This window comes from Octopus bimaculoides, chromosome Z, assembly GCF_046866305.1.
Source record: "Octopus bimaculoides isolate indiv1 chromosome Z, ASM4686630v1, whole genome shotgun sequence".
In the NCBI taxonomy this organism is placed as follows: domain Eukaryota; kingdom Metazoa; phylum Mollusca; class Cephalopoda; order Octopoda; family Octopodidae; genus Octopus; species Octopus bimaculoides.
The window spans coordinates 30,849,891-30,874,756 of NC_142944.1; the positions used below are offsets into that span (position 1 = coordinate 30,849,891).

Consider the following 24,866-nt stretch of genomic DNA (forward strand, 5'->3'; position numbering starts at 1 on the left):
ACTTCGCAAGAGTTCCAGCAATGTTTTGAATAGTGGAAAACATGTCTGGACAGATGCATTACTTCAAATGGAGAATATTTTGAAGGAGACAAAAGTGTGATCATGTAAAACTAAGTGAATAAAATAATATTGCAAATTCCGGTTTCTTTTGGGTACCCTCTCGCATATATATATATATATATATATATATATATATATATATATATATATATATATATGTATGTATGTATGTATGTATGTATGTATGTATGTATGTATGTATATATATATATATATGTATGTATGTATGTATGTATGTATGTATATATATATATATATATATATATATATATGCACACACACATATATATATATACACATACATACAGAATTTACAAAAAAACAAAAGATGAAGACAGGTGTGTAAACAACAAACAGGTGTATTAGTTTAATGCTTGAGAAGGAACATGAGAAAATAAACAGATGTATATATAACAATAACAATAATTCTAGGATGGAATTAATAGATATCTAATACATTGCTATGCACATTTTCACAAATCACATGATTTTGACATCAGAATCGGTATCCATGGAATTAGCACAGTATAGTCCATATTATCTAATTATCATTATCGTCCGATTATCATTATTGATTCACTTCATCAGTATCACTTGATGAAATGAAAAATGATGATGATCAACTGAATGCCCATGTATAATATAGACTATACTGTGCTAATCTTAAGGATACTGACTCTGATGTCAAAATCATGTGACTTGTGGAAACATATGTAGCAATGTATTAAATATTTATAAATTCCATCCTAGAATTATTGTTATTGTTATATTTATTCTACATTATATTGGTATAATCATGATGCAACCCTGAAAAACTGACTTACTAGTCAGTATCATTATATGGTAGCTGGCACAATGAAATTGGAGCTCTGTCTGCATACCCTTAACGTTATCATAAATGAATTTAAAAGATATATATGAATGTATACATAAAACACACACACACATATAGACTGGATGATGCGTTGTGTTCTTGAGCAAAACACTTCATCTCACATTGCTCAGCAATTACTTCAACATCTGATGCATTGGTACACCGTGTACCTGTTCAGGCAATGTTGATTTGATGGAGGGAACGAGCTAATGTACAGCACATAACTTTGATCACTACAAACAGGTTTTTTGGCAAAAGCTGAATGCTCATGCATCTTCAAGAGGGGAATCCATCACACACACACACACATGCTCACAAGCACACACACATCTGTATATGAATATATATGCATGTATAATATCTAATCCATAATTATTACTGAAGCAAAATATAATTTTACTGGACTAATGGTTACAAATCATATATATATATATATATATATATTTAACTGTCAAATTCAAGTTAAATAAGTAAATTCAAATTTCTCCGTAAATAAATTCCTCCTTAAATAAACGGACCTTTATTTAAGGAGGAATTTATTTAAGGAGAAATTTGAATATGAACCAGACTTAGAGACGATGTTTTTGGCGTTTACTTTTTGCTCTTTACCTTTTACCCTGAAGATGTGTAAGGTGATTTATTTATTTAACTTGAATTTAACAGTTAAATATAACGTTATACAGAAATGTTGACATAGGAATAAACTTCAATGATAATGGATATTAGTGTCAAAACTCTCATTTAAATTTTTGATATATAACCAAGGAGTCTACTTTAGACCTTTGGGGAGAAATCTCTTGCTATTTTGGTAGCGATTACATGTTTATCTCATCAACACATTGTGGAGATATCATTATATGAACATATATATATATATATATATATGACATTGTTTCTTGTGCTTGTGATCACTTTGGGATAGTCATTTAGACGACAATAAATGACTGACTGTTGTTTTCAAATTTTGGCACAAAATCTACAATTTTTGGTGGTGGGGTAAGTTGATACAAACATCAGTGTACAACTGGTACTTGTTTTAGTGACCCCACAAGCATGAAAGGCAAAGTCTACCTCAGTGGAATTTGAACTTAGAATGTAAAGATGGATGAAATACCACTAAATATTTTGCCTGGCATGTTAATGATCCTGCCAGCTTTGCACCTAATGGCTGATAATATTAATCAGAAGATATGATAATATCCTGAATATGCTTGGAGCTGATTAATGTTGGTTGCAATAATAATTTGCAAACATTCATGATTATAATAATTAGTCTCAACTGTACACATACATACATATATACATACGTGGCCATTGCCAGAACCGCCTGACTGGCCTCCGTAGGATTTTTGAGCAAGATCGTTGCCAGTACCCCTGGACTGGCTCTTGTGTGGGTAGCACATAAAATACACCATCTTGAGCGTAGCCGTTGCCAGTACCGCCTGATTGGCCTTCATAGGATTTTCAAGTGAGATCGTTGCCAGTGCCTCTGGACTGGCTCTTGTGCGGGTGGCACATAAAAGACACCATTTCGAGCGTGGCCGTTGCCAGTACTGCCTGATTGGCCTTCGTGCGGGTGACACGTAAAAGCACCCACTACACTCTCAAAGTGGTTGGCGATAGGAAGGGCATCCAGCTGTAGAAACGAAACTCTGCCAAATTAGATTGGAGCCTGGTGTAGCCATTTGGTTTCACCAGTCCTCAGTCAAATCGTCCAACCCATGCTAGCATGGAAAGCGGACGTTAAACAATGATGATGATGATGATACATACATTCTTACATACATCTCTATAAAGCTGCTATTCTTACTACTCTCTTGTATGGCTTGGAATCTTGGACACCCTATAGGTGGCACATTAACCAACTAGTCTTCCATTAACGCTGTTTCAGGACAATCTGTAGCTATTCACTAAAAGACAGTGTCTAATGTCAACCTATTTAGCAAGTGTAAGATCAGTGGAATTGAGAGAGCTTCCTTATGCAGTTGCATTTGCACCAGGCTGGCTATGTTGTCTGAGTGAGTGATTAAGGAATGCCCCAAATCCTCATGTACAGCAACTTGATGGTGGGCACAGGAATGTTGGTTGACTATAGCTCAGATATAAGGACAAGCTGAAGTGTAACCTCTCAGAAGTCAATATAGCATACAACACCTTTGAGAAAACAGCCTTGGAGTGAACAAAATAGAGATCATTGTGTCAAAATGATATGAGAGACTTTGTTTTAACCAGCATTAAAAGGCTTAGGGGTGTAAAGCAAAGGAGAAAAGCAACTACAGACATACCACCTGCACTGACCCATAACCCTCGTACTTGCAACAATCTGCAGGCTTCTTAGTAAATTTTTGACAAGATTCAAATGTCACATTTGATATAAGCATTATCACTGACAAAGAAACTATGGGTTGTTTGCTCCTCATACATTGAAACAAATGGGGAAGTCCATTTTTATTCTCTCCCTTTTTTTTTTTATTCTTGATCTGTTTTTCTTCTCTTAATCCTTTCTGTCAAAGAATGTAGGCTCAAAATGTAAAAGACTTTTCCATTCTTCCCAGTCATTAAACTAATACACCTGCTTGTTGTTCCTACACCTGTCTTCATCTTTTGTTTTCTGTAAATTTGAACTACACACACACATATATATAGATATATATATATGCATACATATATGTGAGTGTGTGTGTTTTAATATATATATATATATATATATATATATATATATATATATATATATATATATAACTATATATATAATAATTCTTTCACATCTACTTTCCAAGCTCGCATGAGGTGGGATGTTTGACAAGATCCTGTGAATCAGAGGACAATCAGTGTTTACATTACACATCCGATGGAGCATGCTTACTTCATTTCTTTCCAGTCTTCTGTTTTCAAGGTCCATGTTTTACTATCATGCAGCACTGTAGTTCTAACATAAGCATCATGCAATCTAATTTTTAAGCTGTGGGAAAAGACCTTTGTTGCCAACAAAGGTAGAAGTTCCCTGAACTTTCTCCATGTTCTTACTCTGGTTACTGTACTTTCAAAGCAACCATAACCCTTCCTAATTACACCTAGATAACAAAAGTTATCAACTGTTTCAAGTAAGCCATCAGAGCATTCAAGAGGACATGTTTTTGATGCATACTACTCCAGTGCATCTCTCGCATACAAAGCTTACGTTCTCAGCTAGCCTACCTGTGATTCAACTACATATCTCGTGTGTCCATAGCTTATATTGGGTATAACACATGGAGTTTATTCGTTCTCCTTTTTGCATACTGAGCAAGACCATTCTCCTGAATGTATCAAAGACCTCCCTTTCCTGCTTACTAAAACCTTTGTTTTTGCTAAGTTTACTTTAAGTACGCTCATATATCATCATCATCATCATTTAACATCTGTTTTCCATGGATTGTACAGTTTGATGTGAGCTGGCAAAGTCAGAAGCTACACTAGGCTCCAGTACATACAGACATACATACATAGAGCAATAAGAAAATAGAGGGGATAGAGGTGGTATTCATCAACTTATAGACATTATATTATGTCAATTTATTTATTTACTAAAAGGAGAATATAACAATATACATACATGTATGACATATTATGCTTTACTATATCATCATCATCATCGTTTAACGTCCGCTTTCCATGCTAGCATGGGTTGGACGATTTGACTGAGGACTGGTGCAAACGGATGGCTACACCAGGCTCCAATCTAATTTGGCAGAGTTTCTACAGCTGGATGCCCTTCCTAACGCCAACCACTCAGAGAGTGTAGTGGGTGCTTTTACGTGTCACCCGCACGAAAACGGCCACGCTCGAAATGGTGTCTTTTATGTGCCACCCGCACAAAAGCCAGTCCAGGGGCACTGGCAACGATCTCGCTCGAAAACCCTACAAGGCCAGTCAGGCGGTACTGGCAACGGTCATGCTCAGGATGGTACATCTTATGTGCCACCCGCACAAGAGCCAGTCCAGGGGCACTGGCAACGATCTCACTTGGCTTGTCGGGTCTTCTCACGCACAGCACATTTCCAAAGGTCTCGGTCAGTAGTCATCGCCTCGGTGAGGCCCAATGTTCAAAGGTCTTGCCTCACCACCTCAGCCCAGGTCTTCCTGGGCCTACCTCTTCCACGGGTTCCCTCAACTGTTAGGGAGTGGCACTTTTTCACGCAGCTATCCTCATTCATTCTCACCACATGTCCAAACCAGCGCAATCGTCTCTCTTGCACACCACTACTGACGCTTCTTATGTTCAGCTTTTCTCTCAAGATACTTACACTCTGACGGGTATGCACATTTACATTACACATCCAGCGGAGCATACTGGCTTCATTCCTTGCGAGCTTACACATGTCCTCAGCAGTCACAGCCCATGTTTCACTGCCATGTAGCATGGCTGTTCGCACACATGCGTCATAGTCTGCCTTTTACCCTGAGTGAGAGTCCCTTTGTCGCCAGCAGAGGTAAGAGCTCTCTAAACTTGGCCCAGGCTACCAGGGTAGATAAAGCAATTAAGAGTATGAAGACAGGGAAAGCCCCCGGCCCATCAGGAATCACTGCAGAGATGCTCAAAATATCTGGCAGTGTTGGCTACAGCCTAGTCACCCGTATTACGAACCAGGTGATACACGAAGGAGTCATACCCAATGACTGGTGTAGCAGCACCATAATAAACTGCTACAATGGTAAAGGTGACGCTTTAGACACTAATAATTACAGAGGCATCAAGCTGTTAGATCAGGTTATGAAAGTTACGGAGAGGGTCATAGCCCAACTAATTAGGGAGCAAATCAATTTAGATGAGATGCAGTTTGGGTTCATGCCAGGTAAAAGCACCACTGATGCCATATTTCTAGTGAGACAGCTGCAGGAGAAATATCTAGCCAAGGATAAACCTCTGTATCTGGCCTTCGTTGACATGGAGAAAGCCTTTGACAGGGTCCCCCGATCCCTTATCTGGTGGTCAATGAGGAAACTTGGGATAGAAGAATGGTTAGTGAGAGCTGTGCAAGCCATGTACAGAGATACTGTCAGTAAGGTGAAGGTTGGAAATGAGTACAGTAATGAATTCCGGGTAGAGGTAGGGGTCCACCAAGGTTCCGTCCTCAGCCCCCTCCTATTTATCATAGTCCTCCAGGCGATCACAGGAATTCAAGACAGGTTGCCCCTGGGAGCTCCTCTATGCTGATGACCTTGCACTAATTGCGCAGTCACTATCAGAACTAGAGGAGAAGTTTAAGGTGTGGAAGCAAGGACTAGAATCGAAGGGCCTTAGAGTCAACCTAGCAAAAACCAAAATCCTAATAAGTAGGAAGGTAGATAAAACACAAACCCCTTCAGGTAGATGGCCCTGCTCAGTATGCAGTAAAGGAGTAGGTAGTAACTCTATAAGATGTACCAGGTGCAAGCTATGGACACATAAGAGGTGCAGCAATATCAAAGGCAGATTAACTACAAAGTTAGTCTTTGTATGTGGCAGATGTTCAGGTGCAATAAACACTGTAAACAAACAGGAAACAACTTCTATCTCATTCCAGGGAGAAAAACTAGAGGTAGTTGATAGCTTCCGCTATCTGGGTGACCGAGTTAGTAGTGGGGGTGGGTGCGCTGAAAGTGTAACTATATATATATGATATATAAAATATAAAATATCAGTAATTATTAAAATTCGAGTACTATTTTTTCCACATTATTTCACATTTACTCTGGTATATATATATATATATATCATCATCATCATCATCATTTAACGTCCGCTTTCCATGCTAGCATGAGTTGGACGATTTGACTGAGGACTGGTGAAACCGGATGGCAACACCAGGCTCCAATCTAATTTGGCAGAGTTTCTACAGCTGGATGCCCTTCCTAACGCCAACCACTCAGAGAGTGTAGTGGGTGCTTTTACGTGTCACTCGCACGAAAGCCAGTCAGGCGGTACTGGCAATGGCCACGCTCAAAATGGTGTATTTTGTGTGCCACCGGCACAAGAGCCAGTCCAGGGGCACTGATATGTATATATATATATATATATATATATATATAGATAGATATTAATCGAAGTGTACAGTATTATATATCCATTATGGTTGATGTTACCAATTGGTTTTGCACTGGGGGTTCAACAGGGTGTTAGATATCAGTCTGATTATGTAACCTTGCACTCTTCAGAAATGGCTGTTACAGAATGGAACATGGTAACTGCTCTCTATTGTTGGAGGTGAACAGATACATTTGGTTTGTGGTTGGTGTGATATATAGGGATTCAAACCCCAAATATAAGATGTTCTGTTAAGGATCACAAATAAGCCATCACGGTTTCATGTGATTGATCTATAAATCAACCAATCAGCGTGAAGCTGTGGCATGATCTGTTTCTTTGGGTGATCTAGAATTTGTTCTCTTTTCATCCTTTAAAGACCATTTGGTGCCTAACTCAGCCAGATGGCCTTGGCAGACCTCTAAGACCAGACAGCCTCAAGCACTTGCATAGACTACCTTGGGCACTCACAGAAGGCGAACCACTAAGAAAAGAGCACCTTGGACATTCGGACAGATCATCTTGAGCAACAAACAACTTTGGACAATCAAACACGATATTAAACTTTTACAAGACTCAGTAGTTTTTTCTTCTCAGTCACCAGTTATATTACCAGCATCTTTCTTTTGTAAACAGTCAATGCAGTAAATCACGTCTAGTAATGAATATGTTAGAAGTTAAAAATTCATGAGTTTATACATGCAGCCAGCTAGATCACATGATGGTTTTGTAGGTGGAAACTGAAAGAAGCCTGTCGTATATACACACACGTGTGTGTGTGTGTGTATTTGTCCTCCCACCGTTTGACAAACGGTGTCGGTATGTGTACGTACCCACAACTTAACTGTTCGGCAAAAGAAACCGATGGATTAAGTACCAGGCTTTAAAAACAAATGTCCTGAGGTCGTTTCATTCAACTAAAAGTTCTTCAAAGCGGTGCCTCAGGATGGTCTTAGTCTAATGATTGAAACAATCATTAGACTGCTCTCCCCACACGCACATGTAGGGAGGGCAGGGATTAGTCATGTAAATCCTGTCCATTACTAGACAAATATTTCATTTTATCGATCCCTGAAGAATGAAAAGCGAAGTTGTCTTCCGCAGGATTTGAGCTCAGAACCATAAGAAATACCAAATGACATTTTCCCCCAATGACCAAACAAACCAGTTAAATTACAATTTCTTTACATGCACACAAAGGCTAAAATAAAGGAAGAGTATATATGTAATAACATTTCCAGATTTGCCATATTTTGTTGATATCGTTTAAGTTATTTACTTCTCTTCTGTCACAGCCCTAAATTATTCGTAATTTTATGAATATTTGTTGAAAAAAAAAAAAAATCTCGAGAATACCATTTAATGCGTATTCTTCGGAGTACTTTATGTATTAGCATTGTGTATAATTTTCGTCTCTTTGATATTTACCTTAAAGTATTATAAGAGTGTTCTCCCTTGTATCATACTTTTTTCTGAAGCTCTGTCAGTTCTCAGGTGTCTTTGCAAGCGTCTGCACACACACACACACACTCTCTCCCTCTGTCTGTCGTAATAAAATGTTTATTCCTCTTTTTCTTTGTATGGTGTTTGTCTAAAAATGGGAACAGAAACTTTGATGAGAATAGAATGTGAACGATTCAGCTGGATGAGCTGAGATAAAACTAAACAATTATGACAAATGAAGGAAAGCCAAATCTTAAATGCACATCCGAAGAAATTACGATATTGGGACATAAAATAATTTTCTGTTCCAATAAGAACTATATATGTATGTATGTGTGTGCATTCGTGCATGCATGCATACATGTATGTATGTACGTACGCACGTACGAATGTATGTGTGCGTGTATGCATGTGTACATATATATATATGTATGTACGTATGTCTGTATGTATGTTTATATGTATGTACCTACATATGTATGTAGGTATATGCATGCATATCTGTGTGTATGTTTGCATGTATATTTTCTTTTCTCTTCTTAATTTACACTTAATTCTAATTGGACACCTACCTAGTAGCAAGGTCGTAAATGAAATACTCTTTGTTTTGCTCACCATCTTTTACACCTTAAGGAAGTTTACTATTTTTTAAAATCTTGCAGATTTTTGTCATCTCAGATAATCTCGATCATTTGTAGAATATGAATTAAAGAGTCACATTCCTTCTCCAAGAACCAAAATTCAGTCATGCTTTTCTCCAGGCAGGTTGGTATATATATCCTTTCTACTATAGGCACAAGGCTTGAAATTGTGGGGGAAGGAGCGCCTGTCGATTAGATCGACCCCAGTATGCAACTGGTACTAAATTCATCGACCCTGAAAGGATGAAAGGCAAAGTTGATCTTGGCAGATTTTGAACTCAGAACTAAACGACGGGTGAAATACTGCAAAGCATTTTGTCCAGCAGGCTAACAATTCTGCCAGTGTAGGTTGGTATATATCCTATTGTTTCACTAACAATAGGTATAAAACAGGAAGAGTATCTTGGGTACTAGATTTGTAAACTCCTTATCAATTTTCCATACATGTTTTCTTCCTCCTGTATTTCCCCCCGGCTGCTTCAGTGTCACAATGCATGTTTCATATGACATAAATAAATTCTAAAGACCACAGCTACCCTCCTTGAATAAGTATAGTTAGTTTATATCTTCATTGATGTTCAACTTTCCATCAGAAAAATTGTTGGCCTCTTTCACCAGAACAATCATCATCTCAATCCAGAGTAATTTTCTGTAATTTGTTTATTGTTAATCTATATTTTTTTAATGTTGTACACATTTAACCCATTAATATATGAAAAGCTGTGTCTGGCCCACATATTCTACCAGTTTTATATTCAAACTGGCTAGATCCTGCTTCTCACAGCTTTCCTACAATGTCATTCTAAAAATATATGACCAAACCATTGAAATCTCAAAGCTATGAAATAATACATGATTAATTGAAAACAATGTGAATAATTTAACAGAATAATCCTGAATGCTAAAGGACTAATGTGAAAGTCTGAAAAATACCCACCAACACTCAGTTTAATAAAATTAACTGAACTGGCAGAATCAATAGGAAGTTGAACAAAATTCTTTGTGACATTTCTTCTGACTCATTGCATTTTGAGTTCAAATTCTGCGAAGTATCAACTTTGTCTTTCATCTTTCTGGTATCAATGTAATTGATTATCCTCCTCCCTCAAAATTGATGGCCTTGTACCTAGATGAGAAACAATTATATAAACCACTTTCAGTATTGAAAATCCATTCAAAAATACACAACAGTTGTCAACTTCACTTAAACATTTATACTATTTTGTGTCAAGAATTTTGTTGCACCAACTGCGACGTTGGTCATTGACGAAATTTCCACAAGAGTGATGAAATGAAAATTTTGACACCAAATAATAAACGTTTAAATGAAGTTAACAGTTTTTTGTATGTTTGCTAGGCAAATACAATTCTGAAATTATATAAGTAAAATAGTAAAATATTACCATATGCTCTATTTGTTACAGTAGCGACGGTGCTGTTGCTGTTGATGAAGCTAATCTATCTTCATTTAGTAGACTTATGATCAAAGATGCTCCAGCGTGACCATCGTTCTCTCTATCAAAGGTTACAATCCAATATGTATGAGGTGCATTCAAAATGTATCCGATTTTATTTTTTCTCTTGCTAAAACTAATGCCACATGGGCAAAATATTTTGGGTTGGAAGTGACATCATTCATCTTGTGCTTGCATGAAAATTTTAGTGCCAGTAGGCCATGTAAGTTCTTGGCTGTTTAGAATACAGATGTGTAGTGTGTGCTTGTCAGATTTTCATTTTCACACACACTGAGCAGAGATGATAAACCTATGTCTCATCACCAGCGATGATGGTCTTCATGAAGTCTGGGTCATGGTTTTGCACAATCCAGCATATCCTGAGTTATTTCCATACAGAGTTGCTTCTGTTGCTCCACCAGCACCTTTGGGACAAATTTTACCAACACTCTCTGCATTCATAAATCCTCCATTAAAATGAAACGTACTGATCCTTTGCTTATCCCTACTTTGTGAGCAATTTCTTGGATTGTTACATGATGGTCTTCCATAGGTATTTGCCAAACCATCTCCATCAGCCCCTCATTTTGGATTGTGGATGGCCTGCCTGAATGTGCCTTGCTCTTCACTTAGGTGTGGCAATGTTTGAAGTGGTTGTGCCATTCCTTGATCTGAGTTTTGCTCATGGCGTCATTACCAAAGGTCTGCCGAATCTTGTGTATGGTTTGAGCATGAGTATCACCAAGATTTTAACAAAATTTGATGCAAAATGTCCGGTTGCTGCATTTGGTGAAAATGAAAATCTGATAAGCATACATTACACATCTTCACCAAGGGCGTAACAGCTGGAAACTGACATGACCTACTGGTGCAAAAATTTCCAAAGTAATTTTCTTTCTTTTTTTTTTTTTGTGCACGAGAAAATTCCTAACTCTATTCTACAAGTGCAGTCGTGACTGTGTGATAAGAATCTTGCTTCCTAGTCATATGATTCTGGGTTCAGTCCCACTGCATGGTATGCTGGGGGAAGTGTCTTCTACTATAGCCCCAGGCCGACCAAAGCTTTGAGTGGATCTGGTAGACGGAAACTGAAAGAAACTCGTCGTATGTATGTATCTGTGCGTGTCTTTGTCCCCTGACTACCGCTTGACAACCGGTGATGGTGTGTTTACGTCCCCATAACTTCGCCGTTCAGCTAAAGAAAACGATAGAATAAGTACCAGGTTTTAAAAAAATAAGCACTGGGGTCGATGCATTCGACTAACAGTATTCTTCAAGACGGTGCCCCAGCATGGCCGCAGTCTTATGACTGAAACAAACAAAAGATAAACGATAGGAATACACATACACATTTTAACTTCACACCACCGTGGAGAACACGTGTATAAAAGAGCGGATCTAAAGGAAACATAACTCATCTTCACTGTATCACTAATTCCTATATTTTATATATGTATATATGGTATTATATTTGTAAGTAGTGGTATGTAAAATTAAATCAAATTGTAGAACTTTTAATACGTATCAGAGAGTGTATATAAAATTTCTATGTTAAACCTTATCGTAATTTCAAAGTTGACAACAGACATTGCGGCGAAGAATTGTATTAGCTAGCGTTCACTGTAACCGGATGTTTACAACGCGTCGTCATCGATACCGAATGCGGTGCATTAACAATTATTTAAATAAAAAATTCTCCAGTGATTTCTTTCGCCAGCATAAAACTGAAAGTCATACATAAGGAAGGATCTTTGACTGCTATATATATATTAATAAATATATCCATTCTTCATAGTATCAGATACTCTCTACGCGGTCCGTTAAATCACTAGCAGACGTGTAGCAAGAATGGGTGAGATGGTGGGTAGCTGTCCCCCCCCCCCCCACGAACGCAGAATATCCTCCGTCTTGGCTAGCCTCTCACGCCTGTTAATTAAAGTGTGGTTGAGTACCAAATGTGTCTTTGCATTTTGATGCGCTGATAAACCTCGACACGCACTGACCAACAAGTAATGAATTACATAATATAGAATCTAACTACCTGTCCCCACCTTTTCCCCCCACCCCAGCTCTCTCTCTCTATATAATCCTTGTATAGCTCAACCAATGAATTACTAGCAACTAAAAAACTGCACGTGAAATAAATAGGAAAGAACGAAAGGAAACGAGATTAAACTAGAAAGTTAATCCGTTGCCAAGGTTACCACGTGCGCACTTTTCAAACAAACAACTCAAGCAAGCATCCAGCTAAAACTAAAGCTAAACAACTAAGGTATGTATAATTGCATATATTATGTGCGTATTTGTGTGTGTATATATACATACGTACATACATACATACATACATATATATATACATACATACATACATACATACATATATGCACACATACACACACGGTATGTATATTTTGGTTGTCTTTCTGAAAGTAGTTGAAACCACTCTGAACATGAAACCACTCTGAACATGATTAATTTGATTAAATTTACTTATTAATTAATAACAACTTTCTCTCTGTGATTAATGTGTGTACGTGTGTGTGTACATACATCACACAGTTGTATCCTCGTTACACGAGAAAAGCCATTGCCAAGAAGATTGAAATGATTCATGATTGTTGCCATGTGATGCCCTTATATGACTTTTAAGCCCGCCCAAGCTTTTACACATTTTATTATATACATACACACGCGTTCACACATTCATACATACATACCTGCATGCATGCATGCATTCATTCATGCACGGCTGGCCATAGGGTTGCTGGCACCGAGCAAGCTGAACTTTGGTGTGTACAAGCTGACCGTCGTGAAAATTCTTTTGTCTTTGTCACGCCCTCCTCCGTGGCCCCGAGCACATGGTGCCCAGGTCAACTCTCTGAGTTGTTGGTACCTTGAGCCGGCTCTGTATGAATGCATGCATACATACACACACACACACACACACACACACACACACACACACACACACACACACACACACATATAAATGAGTAACAAAGATATATAAGTGTCAGTTCATTATGGACACTTATACGTCATTGTTACTCATATTTTACTCACCTACCCTGGAATCTGCACTTTGGAAGTTTTATGGAAAGTATCTTTCCATACTATATCCGTGGAGTAGCTGATGATAGAGGTGTGTTGGATTGTTGGTATGGCTGTTATTGCATGTGCGGAATAGTTTTATAAGACATCCAGTTGATTTATATAAAGTACATGTCTGAACAAACAAGAGCGGATTTGTCCACTAAGTTAGGACGTGTTATCTTCATACACTACAAGAATATCAGGTGGGGAATTCTCCATAGTGTTTGAGATTCACCTGATATTGTCCGAGTGTGCAGATTAGTTCGTTCTAACAAGGTACCTCAATTTAAGTACCTTATTCAACTGAATCTAAATTATGTTTTGCATAATATGTGCATATATATATATATATATATATATATATATATATTAATAACCAGAGTACAGAAAACACACAGGCCACATAGAGAACATTTTCCTTCATCAGCTGCCCCCATTCTAACACAGGCATTTCGAAGAGTTAGAGCAGAACGCATTGTTAAAATGGCTCTTCCCACGGACCACAAATTAAATTTGTATACAGAAATTAAATTTGTACGATTGAGGAATGTAGTGGTGGACAGAAAACAAGACAGGAAAACAAACGGAAAAGAAAACAAGACAGGAACTTCTATGCTGTAGTAGAGGCAACATGTTCTTTGTCTATCTCCTTAACTTCTTGGAGATTTCAGGTGTAATTATACTAATGTGTCCATCTGTTCTAATTTAATTAAATTCCATGTCTTTGTGCAGCCGAGGATTGCTCTGCATTTTAAAATTGATGTAATGATTGCATTGTTCAATTAAATGGAGTTGCATGAAACGATCGTACTGCATTACCTCTGGATATCCTTGTTGTTTATTTTGATTTTAATTGTATGGATAATACCGCACTAAATTCTGATGCCTCAACCTAAGTACTATATTCATCTGAATCTATATATATATATATATAGTATTGGTTCCAGTGATGGAATTATTTAGAAACCATGGTTGTAGAAATACATTGCTTGGAGATTCTTTACAAAAAAAACAACCCCCCCCCCCAAAAAAAAAACATACATACAAAGAAACAAAAAACTATGGTTCATTTTAAATTTCTCTTTTAAACCTCAATATATACGAAGTTACATACTTCTATATCCCTTAAAATCCCTGATGGCAATCAATTTAATAGAAGCATACAAATTAGTGTGTTTCATTAAAAAAATGGTTATGAAAAGATTTTAAGGAACTTAAAATTCACTGTTTCATTAATGAAAATGGAAGACAAGCTACTGTTGAGAAGAAAGTTGGTTTTTCAGGAAGTTTTGCTGTTCAACTATGTCTCACCCTTTTTTTCTTTCAAGATATGAACTGGACCACAATAGGTATAAATTCTAAGCCCACCTCTGGTAGGAAAACTTGCAATTCTCAGGTCTCCTAACTCAGTCAACATGATGCGTTCTGTTTACACTATAATGTAGTATATAAATACTGGGTAGCAACACCATGTTTCTACTAGGCTAGCATCTACATTGGTAGCACATAAACATCTATATGCTTGTATATATGTGTTTATTTTTTGAATATATACATATACTGTGTATGTGTATTTATATATATATATATATATATATATATATATAGACATATAAGACTACTTTCATCTCCTCTTTACCCCTCTCATTACTGTCCCTTAATCTGGATGCTGTATGAGAGTGAGGTAATTGTACTTATGAAGTTGGGACTTATAAATAGATTAATAGTTACATTTGTCTCTGCCTATGTTCCACAGGCTGGGCTGGCTGATGACTAGAAGGACCAATTCTATGGGATCCTTCTGCAGACTACCTCAATAATATGTCTGCATGGAAGACGGATGTCAAACAATGTTGATGATGGTGTATCTATGTATATTTATATACACCAAGCCGAATTGTGTTTATCTGCATCACTATCTCCATATCAGCTCACCTGGTTTTCTCTTATAGCCACTCTTTACCCCATGGACTGAGCCCTCAATTAAGACTTTGGAGATTAAGTTCAAATCATTTGAGAACTAGTACATGTTTTCTATATTGAGCATCTGTAAACCTCACATAATGACTGTGTGTGTGTACACACACATGCACACACACACACACACATACATGAGGAGATACCCAAAAGAAGCCAGAATTTTGCAATGTTATTTTATTCACTTAGTTTACACTTTTATTGCCTTGAAGGTAATCTCCATTTGAAGCAATACATCAATTCAGAAGCATTATCCACTTTGCAAAGCAGTGCTGGAACTCTTGCGAAACGATGCCTATTAATAGCTCTATCATTTTGTTCTTCACCTCTTCCACATCTGCAAATTCCATAGCACCAGCTTTTATCACCAATGATGACCTTCAAAAAAAGGTCTGGATCAACTTCCAGCCGTTTTTTCAGTTCAAGACACACATTCAGTTGTGACTGCTTTTAATCTTCTGTGAACAAGCGAGACACAAATTTTGCTGCAACTCTTTTCATTCACAGTTCCTCACTCTAAATTCGTTGGCAAAAGCTCCAGGACACACCAGTCATATCAACAAGTTCATCAGTTGTTTGGTGGTGGTCCTCCAAGATCAGTTCATGAATGTTTTCATTTGTTCAGGAGGTTGACGGTTGCCCTGCCATGAGGCTGATCTTCATGTAGCAAGTGACCATTCCTAAAGCGTGAAAACCACTGGTAAACTTGTGTTTTGCTCATAGCAGTGTCCTCATAAGCTGTTTGAAGCATGAATGATAACTGTTTGGTTGCCGTTTTCCCCAGCAGAAAACAGAATTTCATGGAAGCACGCTGTTCCTTTGTTTCAGCAATCGCAAAAATCACAAACATGGGAGAAACACTGCAAAGCAGGATAGCACGACCCCACTCAATGCTGCTGTTCAGCAGACTGATGCTTGAGGTTTGCATCAAGTGGCTACTAGTGGTGGAAGCCTTGTCCAACAGAGAACATTTCTGATTACTTTTGGGTACCTCCTCATATATATATATTTTTTATATGTATATATATATATATATATATATATATATATATATATATATACATATAAAAAATATATAGTTTTAGGGAAAATAACCAAGTTTCAAGAACTCATCGATGAAAATCCACTATCACATATAGAAAAATTAACAATTAAAAGCACAATAAATGAGTATAATATAAAACAAAGTAAATATCATAAGATAAAGATAATAAAATGACTACACGTGTTTCATAACTAATTTTCAAATAGAAAGGAAATTTAAATCGATTAAAATCAATTAAAATCAATTGAAATTATCGAAAATAAATTCTATTCAAAAATATAGCTAATCATCGGGTTGTAAGTAGAACAATAATTAAAATAAATAAATATATATATCTCAACCAACAATAAGTACCAAATGAATTTATATGAAATACTTATTTCATAAAGATAGAAAAATTATTAAAAATATCAAAATATCAAAATAATAAACATTCAATAATCATCCCTTCATCCATTATAATATATGCTAACATGTATATTATATACAAAAACCAACTTATATAAATTATCATTGTTTTAAATACAATTTGAACGAAGTTTAAGTTTAAAATAATAATGAAGATAAAATTAGTACATATTTAACCGGTGTAATAGTTAAAGCTATACTATTTAAAACTAAAAACGTTTATTTAATTATCATTACAAATCAATAGAATAATAGAAAAATACAAGAATATTTATTTCTACAAATGTAAAAATAAAAATATGAATGAAAAAATTATGAATGAAAAAATTAGGAAAGAAAAAAATTATTAAGAATAAAAGATTAAACTTTATATATATACAAAGTTTTAATTAAAAAACCTTTAACGATATTATAAACAATAAAGTCTAATTATTAATCAAATACTATTAATCAAAAACAATCGAAAATATATCAACACTATTCAAATCGAAGTTCTAATATTATGTTGAAATGAAACTATAACTTCTAAATAATTTAGTGTTAAATAAGTTATCTATTAAAAATAATCTTTAAAGAACCAAATGAATAATATAAAAAACAAGAATACATATTATTTTCAAATAGTAGAAAATCTTTAGCAAAGAAAAAACAGTTCTTATCCATATTTTTCCGTAATTTTTACCTGTAATTTTGGATTTTGTCCCTAATATTGTTATCTATATATATAAAAATGAGAATGTGTGTCTGTCTGTCTGTCTGTCTGTCTGTCTGTGTGAATCCCTAAAACTCGAGAACTACGCAACCAATTTCATTCAAATTTTACACATGCCTTACTTAGGGTTCCAGTTGTGTTTTAGTCAAAAAAAATTATTAACTTCTTGCAGAGTTCGAGCACACGGCAACATAATATCTCCTCCACTATTTAAGTATTACGTGTCAAAAGTGAAACAAAAACACTCATGTCAAATACTTTCACTTTAAAAATGAAACTATTCCACTAACTGAAACAATCACATTTCGATACTGTAGTGACAGATACTTTCACAGAGACAGAAAGAGAGAGAGAGAGAGATGTATATGTATACATATACATGTATATGTACACCATTTCGATACTGTAATGACAGATACTTTCAGAGAGAGAGAGAAAGAAAGAGAGAGAGAAAGAGAGAGAGAGAAAGAGAGAGAGAGAGAGAGAGAGAGAGAGAGATGTATATGTATACATATAGATGTACACGTATATGTATATATATATAAATCTATACATACATGTATATGTATACATATGTGTAGATGTATATATATATATAGATGTACATGTAATATGTACACATATATACATATATACATGCATACAGATATCTATACATATATACACCCATCACACACACATACACATGCACACAAACACACATTAGTAATTTGTTTTCTTATCCAAAACTACGTCAAAAGTACTGAATGGATCTTTATGAAATTTGGAAATTATATTCTTTGCATAACGGCCATAACTCCCATGAAAATTCATATATTTTTGATGTTGATGAAATTTTAACCCGAACATAACAGATGAGCATTATTTAGAAAATTATGTCACACGTTATCGAGGCTACCATTCTTTCTGGATGTGCAAAAGGGGATGAAGTCTTTATTCCAAGAATTCCTCTTACTCCATCAGGAGCAGACATTCCTTTTACATTCAGAAGACTACAATTCCCCCTTCGTGTGACTTTTGCCATGTCCATAAACAAATATCAGGGTCAAACACTGTCTGTAGCTGGTCTTCTCTTGAAAGAGCCCTGCTTCTCACATGGACAACTGTATGTTGGCTGCTCAAGAGTGGGCAGCAACAAAAAACCTATTTGTATATGCTCCACAAGGGAAAACAAGGAACATAGTTTACAATGAGGTGTTATAATCACAACAGCAAGAAAGTATGTACATGATCACCTTCTTTTACGAAACTTCATTGACTTTCATATATTTATATTGATATACATATATATACGTGTGTTTGGGTGCGTGTGTGTATATACATCTCTATATATAAAGATGATGCGTAGTCTAGACGGCGTTTTTAGATTTCATTATTCTCTTTAACCCGGGCAACGCCTGGTATTTCTGCTAGTATATATATATATGTATGTAAAAACATTGAATTATATTTTTATCCTTTAATTTGGAGGATTCCAAAAAAGATTTCTAACATAGATTCTTCATATTTTGCTGGTAGCTTACTGGCGTAAGTTTGCAAATATGAAAATAATACTTGTGAGAAAAAAAAAGATTTGTAAAAAAAAGATTTTCTGTTTATACTTCTTGCACTGAAGAGAACAGTGATATATAATTAATTTGATTTAATTAAATTAATCTAATTATTTCTATTCAACCATGAATTTGCATGATTTTAATATTGCTGTCCGACACGATCGTCTGCATGAATTAAAATTCTCTTACATTTTAACATCTTCTCTTCTTCATTTTTAACAAATTTGTTGAGTTTTATGGGATTCCTTTCCATAAATTCACATAACACACCATGTACAAGTGCTATTTTCATAGTTGCAAACTTATGCCAGTAAGCTACCAGCAAAATATGAAAAATTTATATTAGAAATCTTTTCTGGAATCTTCCAAATTAAAGGATGAGATATAATTCAACATAGAAGGGGATATAGCATCATACAACGTGGAAGACAATTGGAGATTTCTGTGGGACAACCTGTTGAAAGCCACCGACCAGATTTGTGGGTGGTGTAAGGTCCCCTCCCGACCCAGAGTAACGTGGTGGTAGAACAAGGAGGTAGACAGGGCTATTAGACAAAAGAAACAGGCTTGGAAGGACTGGAAGAACGGTGGTAGCAGGGAATTGTACCAATGTGCCAGAAGGGAGGCTAGGCGACAGGTTTATTTAGCCAGAGGGGAAGCAGATAAGAAAAGATTTGCCAATGTTCTGCGCCGTGAGGATCAAAGACTCGAGGTATTTCGTGTTGCAAGACAGTGTAGGAGAGAGAATAGTGATGTTGTAGGAGAGAAATGTGTTCGCATGGATGATGGTACGCTTGCACTAAATGAGGATGCAAAGAAAGAGGTCTGGAGATGCCACTACGATAGATTGCTTAATAAAGAGAATGAATGGGAGGAAGAGAGCCTGCCGTATGTCGACCCAATAGAGGGACCAGCTATCCGAGTTGATAGTACCAGGGTAGATAAAGCAATTAAGAGTATGAAGACTGGGAAAGCCCCCGGCCCATCAGGAATCACTGCAGAGATGCTCAAAATATCTGGCAGTGTTGGCTATAGCCTAGTCACCCGTATTACGAACCAGGTGATACACGAAGGAGTCATACCCAATGACTGGTGTAGCAGCATCATAGTCAACTGCTACAAAGGTAAAGGTGACGCTTTAGATACAAATAATTACAGAGGCATCAAACTGTTAGATCAGGTTATGAAAGTTACAGAGAGGGTCATAGCCCAACTAATTAGGGAGCGAATCAATTTAGATGAGATGCAGTTTGGGTTCGTGCCAGGTAAAAGCACTACTGATGCCTTATTTCTAGTGAGACAGCTGCAGGAGAAATACCTAGCTAAGGATAAACCTCTGTACTTGGCTTTCGTTGACATGGAGAAAGCCTTTGACAGGGTCCCCCGATCCCTTATCTGGTGGTCAATGAGGAAACTTGGGATAGAAGAATGGTTAGTGAGAGCTGCGCGAGCCATGTACAGAGATGCTGCCAGTAAGGTGAGAGTTGGAAATGAGTACAGCAATGAATTCCGGGTAGAGGTAGGGTTCCACCAAGGTTCCGTCCTCAGCCCCCTCTTATTTATCATAGTCCTCCAGGCAATCACAGAGGAGTTCAAGACAGGTTGCCCCTGGGAGCTCCTCTATGCTGATGACCTTGCCCTAATTGCGGAGTCACTATCAGAACTAGAGGATAAGTTTCAGGTGTGGAAGCAAGGTCTAGAATTGAAGGGCCTTAGAGTCAACCTAGCTAAAACCAAAATCCTAATAAGTAGGAAGGTAGATAAAACACAAACCCCTTCAGGTAGATGGCCCTGCTCAGTATGTAGAAAAGGAGTAGGTAGTAACTCTATAAGATGTACCCGGTGCAAGCTATGGACACATAAGAGGTGCAGCAACATCAGAGGCAGGTTAACTAGGAAGTTAGTTTTTGTTTGTGGCAGATGTTCAGGTGCAATAAAGACTGTAAACAAACAGGAAACAACTTCTATCTCATTCCAGGGAGAAAAACTAGAGGTAGTCGATAGCTTCCGCTATCTGGGCGACCAAGTTAGTAGTGGGGGTGGGTGCGCTGAAAGTGTAGCTGCTAGAATAAGAATACCCTGGGCAAAGTTTAGAGAGCTCTTACCCCTGCTGGCGACAAACGGACTCTCACTCAGAGTAAAAGGCAGACTGTATGACGCATGCGTACGAACAGCCATGCTACATGGCAGTGAAACATGGGCTGTAACTGCTGAGGACATACATAAGCTCGCAAGGAATGAAGCCAGTATGCTCTGTTGGATGTGTAATGTCAATGTGAATACCTGTCAGAGTGTAAGTATCTTGAGAGAAAAGCTGAACATTAGAAGCATCAGTTGTGGTGTGCAAGAGAGACGATTGCGCTGGTATGGACATGTGGTGAGAATGGATGAGGATAGCTTCGTGAAAAAGTGCCACACCCTAACAGTTGAGGGAACCCGTGGAAGAGGTAGGCCCAGGAAGACCTGGGCTGAGGTGGTGAGGCAAGACCTTCGTACATTGGGCCTCACCGAGGCGATGACTACTGACCGAGACCTTTGGAAATGTGCTGTGCATGAGAAGACCCGGCAAGCCAAGTAAGATCGTTGCCAGTGCCCCTGGACTGGCTCTTGTGCAGGTGGCACATGAGATGCACCATTTTGAGCGTGGCCGTTGCCAGTACCACCTGACTGGCTACCGTAGGATTTTCGAGTGAGATCGTTGCCAGTGCCCCTGGACTGGCTTGTGCGAGTGGCACATAAAAGACACCATTTCGAGCGTGGTCGTTTTCGTGCGGGTGACACGTAAAAGCACCCACTACACTCTCTGAGTGGTTGGCGTTAGGAAGGGCATCCAGCTGTAGAAACTCTGCCAAATTAGATTGGAGCCTGGTGTTGCCATCCAGTTTCACCAGTCCTCAGTCAAATCGTCCAACCCATGCTAGCATGTAAAGCGGACGTTAAACGATGATGATGATGATGATGATGATATATATACACACACTCACACATGCCCATGTATGTATATATACATATTAATACATCTTTCCTCTTTGTTGGCACAATCACTATTATTAAGCATGTGGTGGGGTCTTTGATATCAAACATACATTTCTTTTTCTCTCCTTCTAACTAAGTAACCATGTATCTCTTCTACAACAAGACACCTGTTTCTATCTCATCACCCTCTAACCTCTCATCTTCTGGCACAAAGCCACCTCCTTCAATGACCTCTCAAAGGATCTTCTTCATGTGAGTTACTTGATGACCCCACAAGTGCTGGTGCATCCAGTCTACACTGTATTGCAGTTGGTGTTTGGAAGGGCATCCAGATGTGAAAATTATGGCAGAACTGGCTTTGCTGGTGCTGGTGCCGCATAAAGACCACTCAGTTGACTGTGAGGTGGTTGGTGTTAGGTGGGGCATCCAGCTGGAAAAACCCTGCCAAAAGAAACACTGAAGCCTGGTGCAGTCTTCTGCCTAGCCAGATCCTGTCAAACCATCCAACCCATGCCAGCATGTAACATGGATATTAAATGATGATGAGGATGATTACGATGTGTATTAGGACAGTGTAGTGGACAAGAGAAGTTGGAGCAAGCTGAAGCAAAAGGCTTACATTCTGTACCATTAGGATGCGTATAAATGAATGAGAGAGCGACAAGTAAGGGTGAATGTTGACGTCACCAATGAATTCAAGGAGGGTTGAAGTAAGGTATATATCTTGAAGGCAGGTGAGGATGGGCTCAGACAGATGCTGGTAGTTTGAGATGTTACGAGAGCATCACAGGGTGCAAACTCATTAATGATGGGAGACTATGATACAAAGTAGCTGGATATCAGTATTGTTGGTATGCAGGTGAGAGGTGAGAGATAGGTAAGAGAGGTGTCTATATAAGCACAGACACCACCTTTCATGGTGATGTAAAATAGAGTGTAGCCGGTACCAGTGAGTGAGATGGGTTGGTGATTGGTGTCTGGGAAGAATAGGATGTATGGCCTGTGTGTGAGTACAAGACATTGAGTGAGATCTAGAGTGGAATGAAGTCCACAGAATTTGGAGAAGAAGAGGGAAAAGTCTCTTGAGGATTTACTTCAGTGAAAGGAGTTGTATGTTTGTGAGTGAGTGTGTGTGTGTGTGCAGGCATGCATCCCTTTCTCTAACTGCTTAGCAACTGTTGTTGATTTCTAGGAGTGACTGTGTGGTAAGTAGCTTGCTTACCAACCACATGGTTCCGGGTTCATTCCCACTGTGTGGCATCTTGGGCAAGTGTTTTCTACTATAGCCTCAGGCCGACCAAAGCCTTGTGAGTGGATTTGGTAGATGGAAACTGAAAGAATGCCATCGTATATATGTATATATATATATATATATATATATATATATATATATATATATATATATATATATATATATATATATATATATATATATATATGTTTGTGTGTGCGTGTGTGTGTGTGTGTGTGTGTGTGTGTGTGTGTGTGTGTGTGTATGTTTGTCCCCCTCAACATCGCTTGACAACCGATGCTGGTGTGTTTAGGTCCCCGTAACGTAGCAGTTCGGCAAAAGAGACCAATAAAATAAGTACTAGGCATGCAAAGAATAAGTCCTGGGGTCAATTTGCTCAACTAAAGGCGGTGATCCAGCATGGCCACAGTGAAATGACGGAAACAAGTAAAAGAGAGAGTAAAGAGTATCCCTCTAACTTAGCAGCTTCGAAAAAAAGAAAAAAAGAAAAACAGATTCATAAAATCCTGACTTAAAATATGTGGCGGGGTTGATTTAATCAACTAAATACTTCAGGCCAGTCACCCAGCAATATTACAGCCCAATGACTGAAACAAGAAAAAGAACAAAAAACAAGAATGTTGATATGTATATTTTTATTGTACAAATATTTGTTAGTAAATGTAGACACTTTCACAAATTGTTGGGTTGAGTTGATAACATCATTGTCATCAAACTCCTTTGATAAGGAGGTCATTGTGATGTCTGTCTTTCCATTTGGTTAGTTCGTGGCTGTTAAGAGTGCTTACATGAATTGCTGGAGCAACCTTCATCAGGCCTCTGAGAAGGAGGACCCTATAATCTCTGCCTTTCTTTACAGCTGGTTAAGTTGATGGCTGTTGAGAGTGTGAAGTTTCAGCATCTCTATGTATGCTATTCCAAGTGTTTGCTGCTTTGTCTTTGCTTGTGTTGGTTGTCACACAGGTATTTGGTGAATTAGTTGATGTACACTTCTCCAAGAGAGTTCATTTTAATCTGAATCTGACCACAGACATCATAATGAAGAAGTGATCACACAAGCTGTTGGATTTACTGTTGGATTAGGTTTCTCATGTGAGATTAAATTCAGTGACCAACTGGCCATTGATGCCTTTTAAAGGGTTCATAGGTGGCCTTTTTTCCTCTGGTTAGGCCATTAAAAGCCCCATTGAACACAGTAGTTTGAGACTCGTAGAGTTTCATCTGATCATGGGATCAATGTTGGTGGGGTTTCATTAAAAATGAGCTTCCATTGATGCATGTCTTCCATTGCAGTTGGTAGAAGTCAATGGCTGTTGAGTATATGTTGTGGAA

The 24,866-nt window shown here is 37.6% G+C and overlaps 2 protein-coding genes across 3 annotated transcripts in view; one reads left to right on the plus strand and one right to left on the minus strand.

The window, feature by feature from the left end:
* LOC106881534 (OCIA domain-containing protein 1) overlaps nt 1–11,904 on the minus strand; it is a 78,678-nt gene extending 66,774 nt beyond the window's left edge. Inside the window, exon 1 of the mRNA XM_089365080.1 lies at nt 10,468–11,904. Coding sequence (XP_089221206.1) covers nt 10,468–10,470 — 3 coding nt within the window. The 5' untranslated portion in view covers nt 10,471–11,904. The remainder of the gene's footprint in view (nt 1–10,467) is intronic.
* Nucleotides 11,905–12,653: 749 nt separating this feature from the next.
* Nucleotides 12,654–24,866, plus strand: part of LOC106868341 (dynein axonemal assembly factor 6) — a 104,447-nt gene continuing 92,234 nt past the window's right edge. For both annotated transcript variants that reach the window (XM_089365081.1, XM_089365082.1), the window contains exon 1: nt 12,654–12,790. The gene's annotated coding sequence lies outside the window, so the exon portion shown is untranslated. The remainder of the gene's footprint in view (nt 12,791–24,866) is intronic.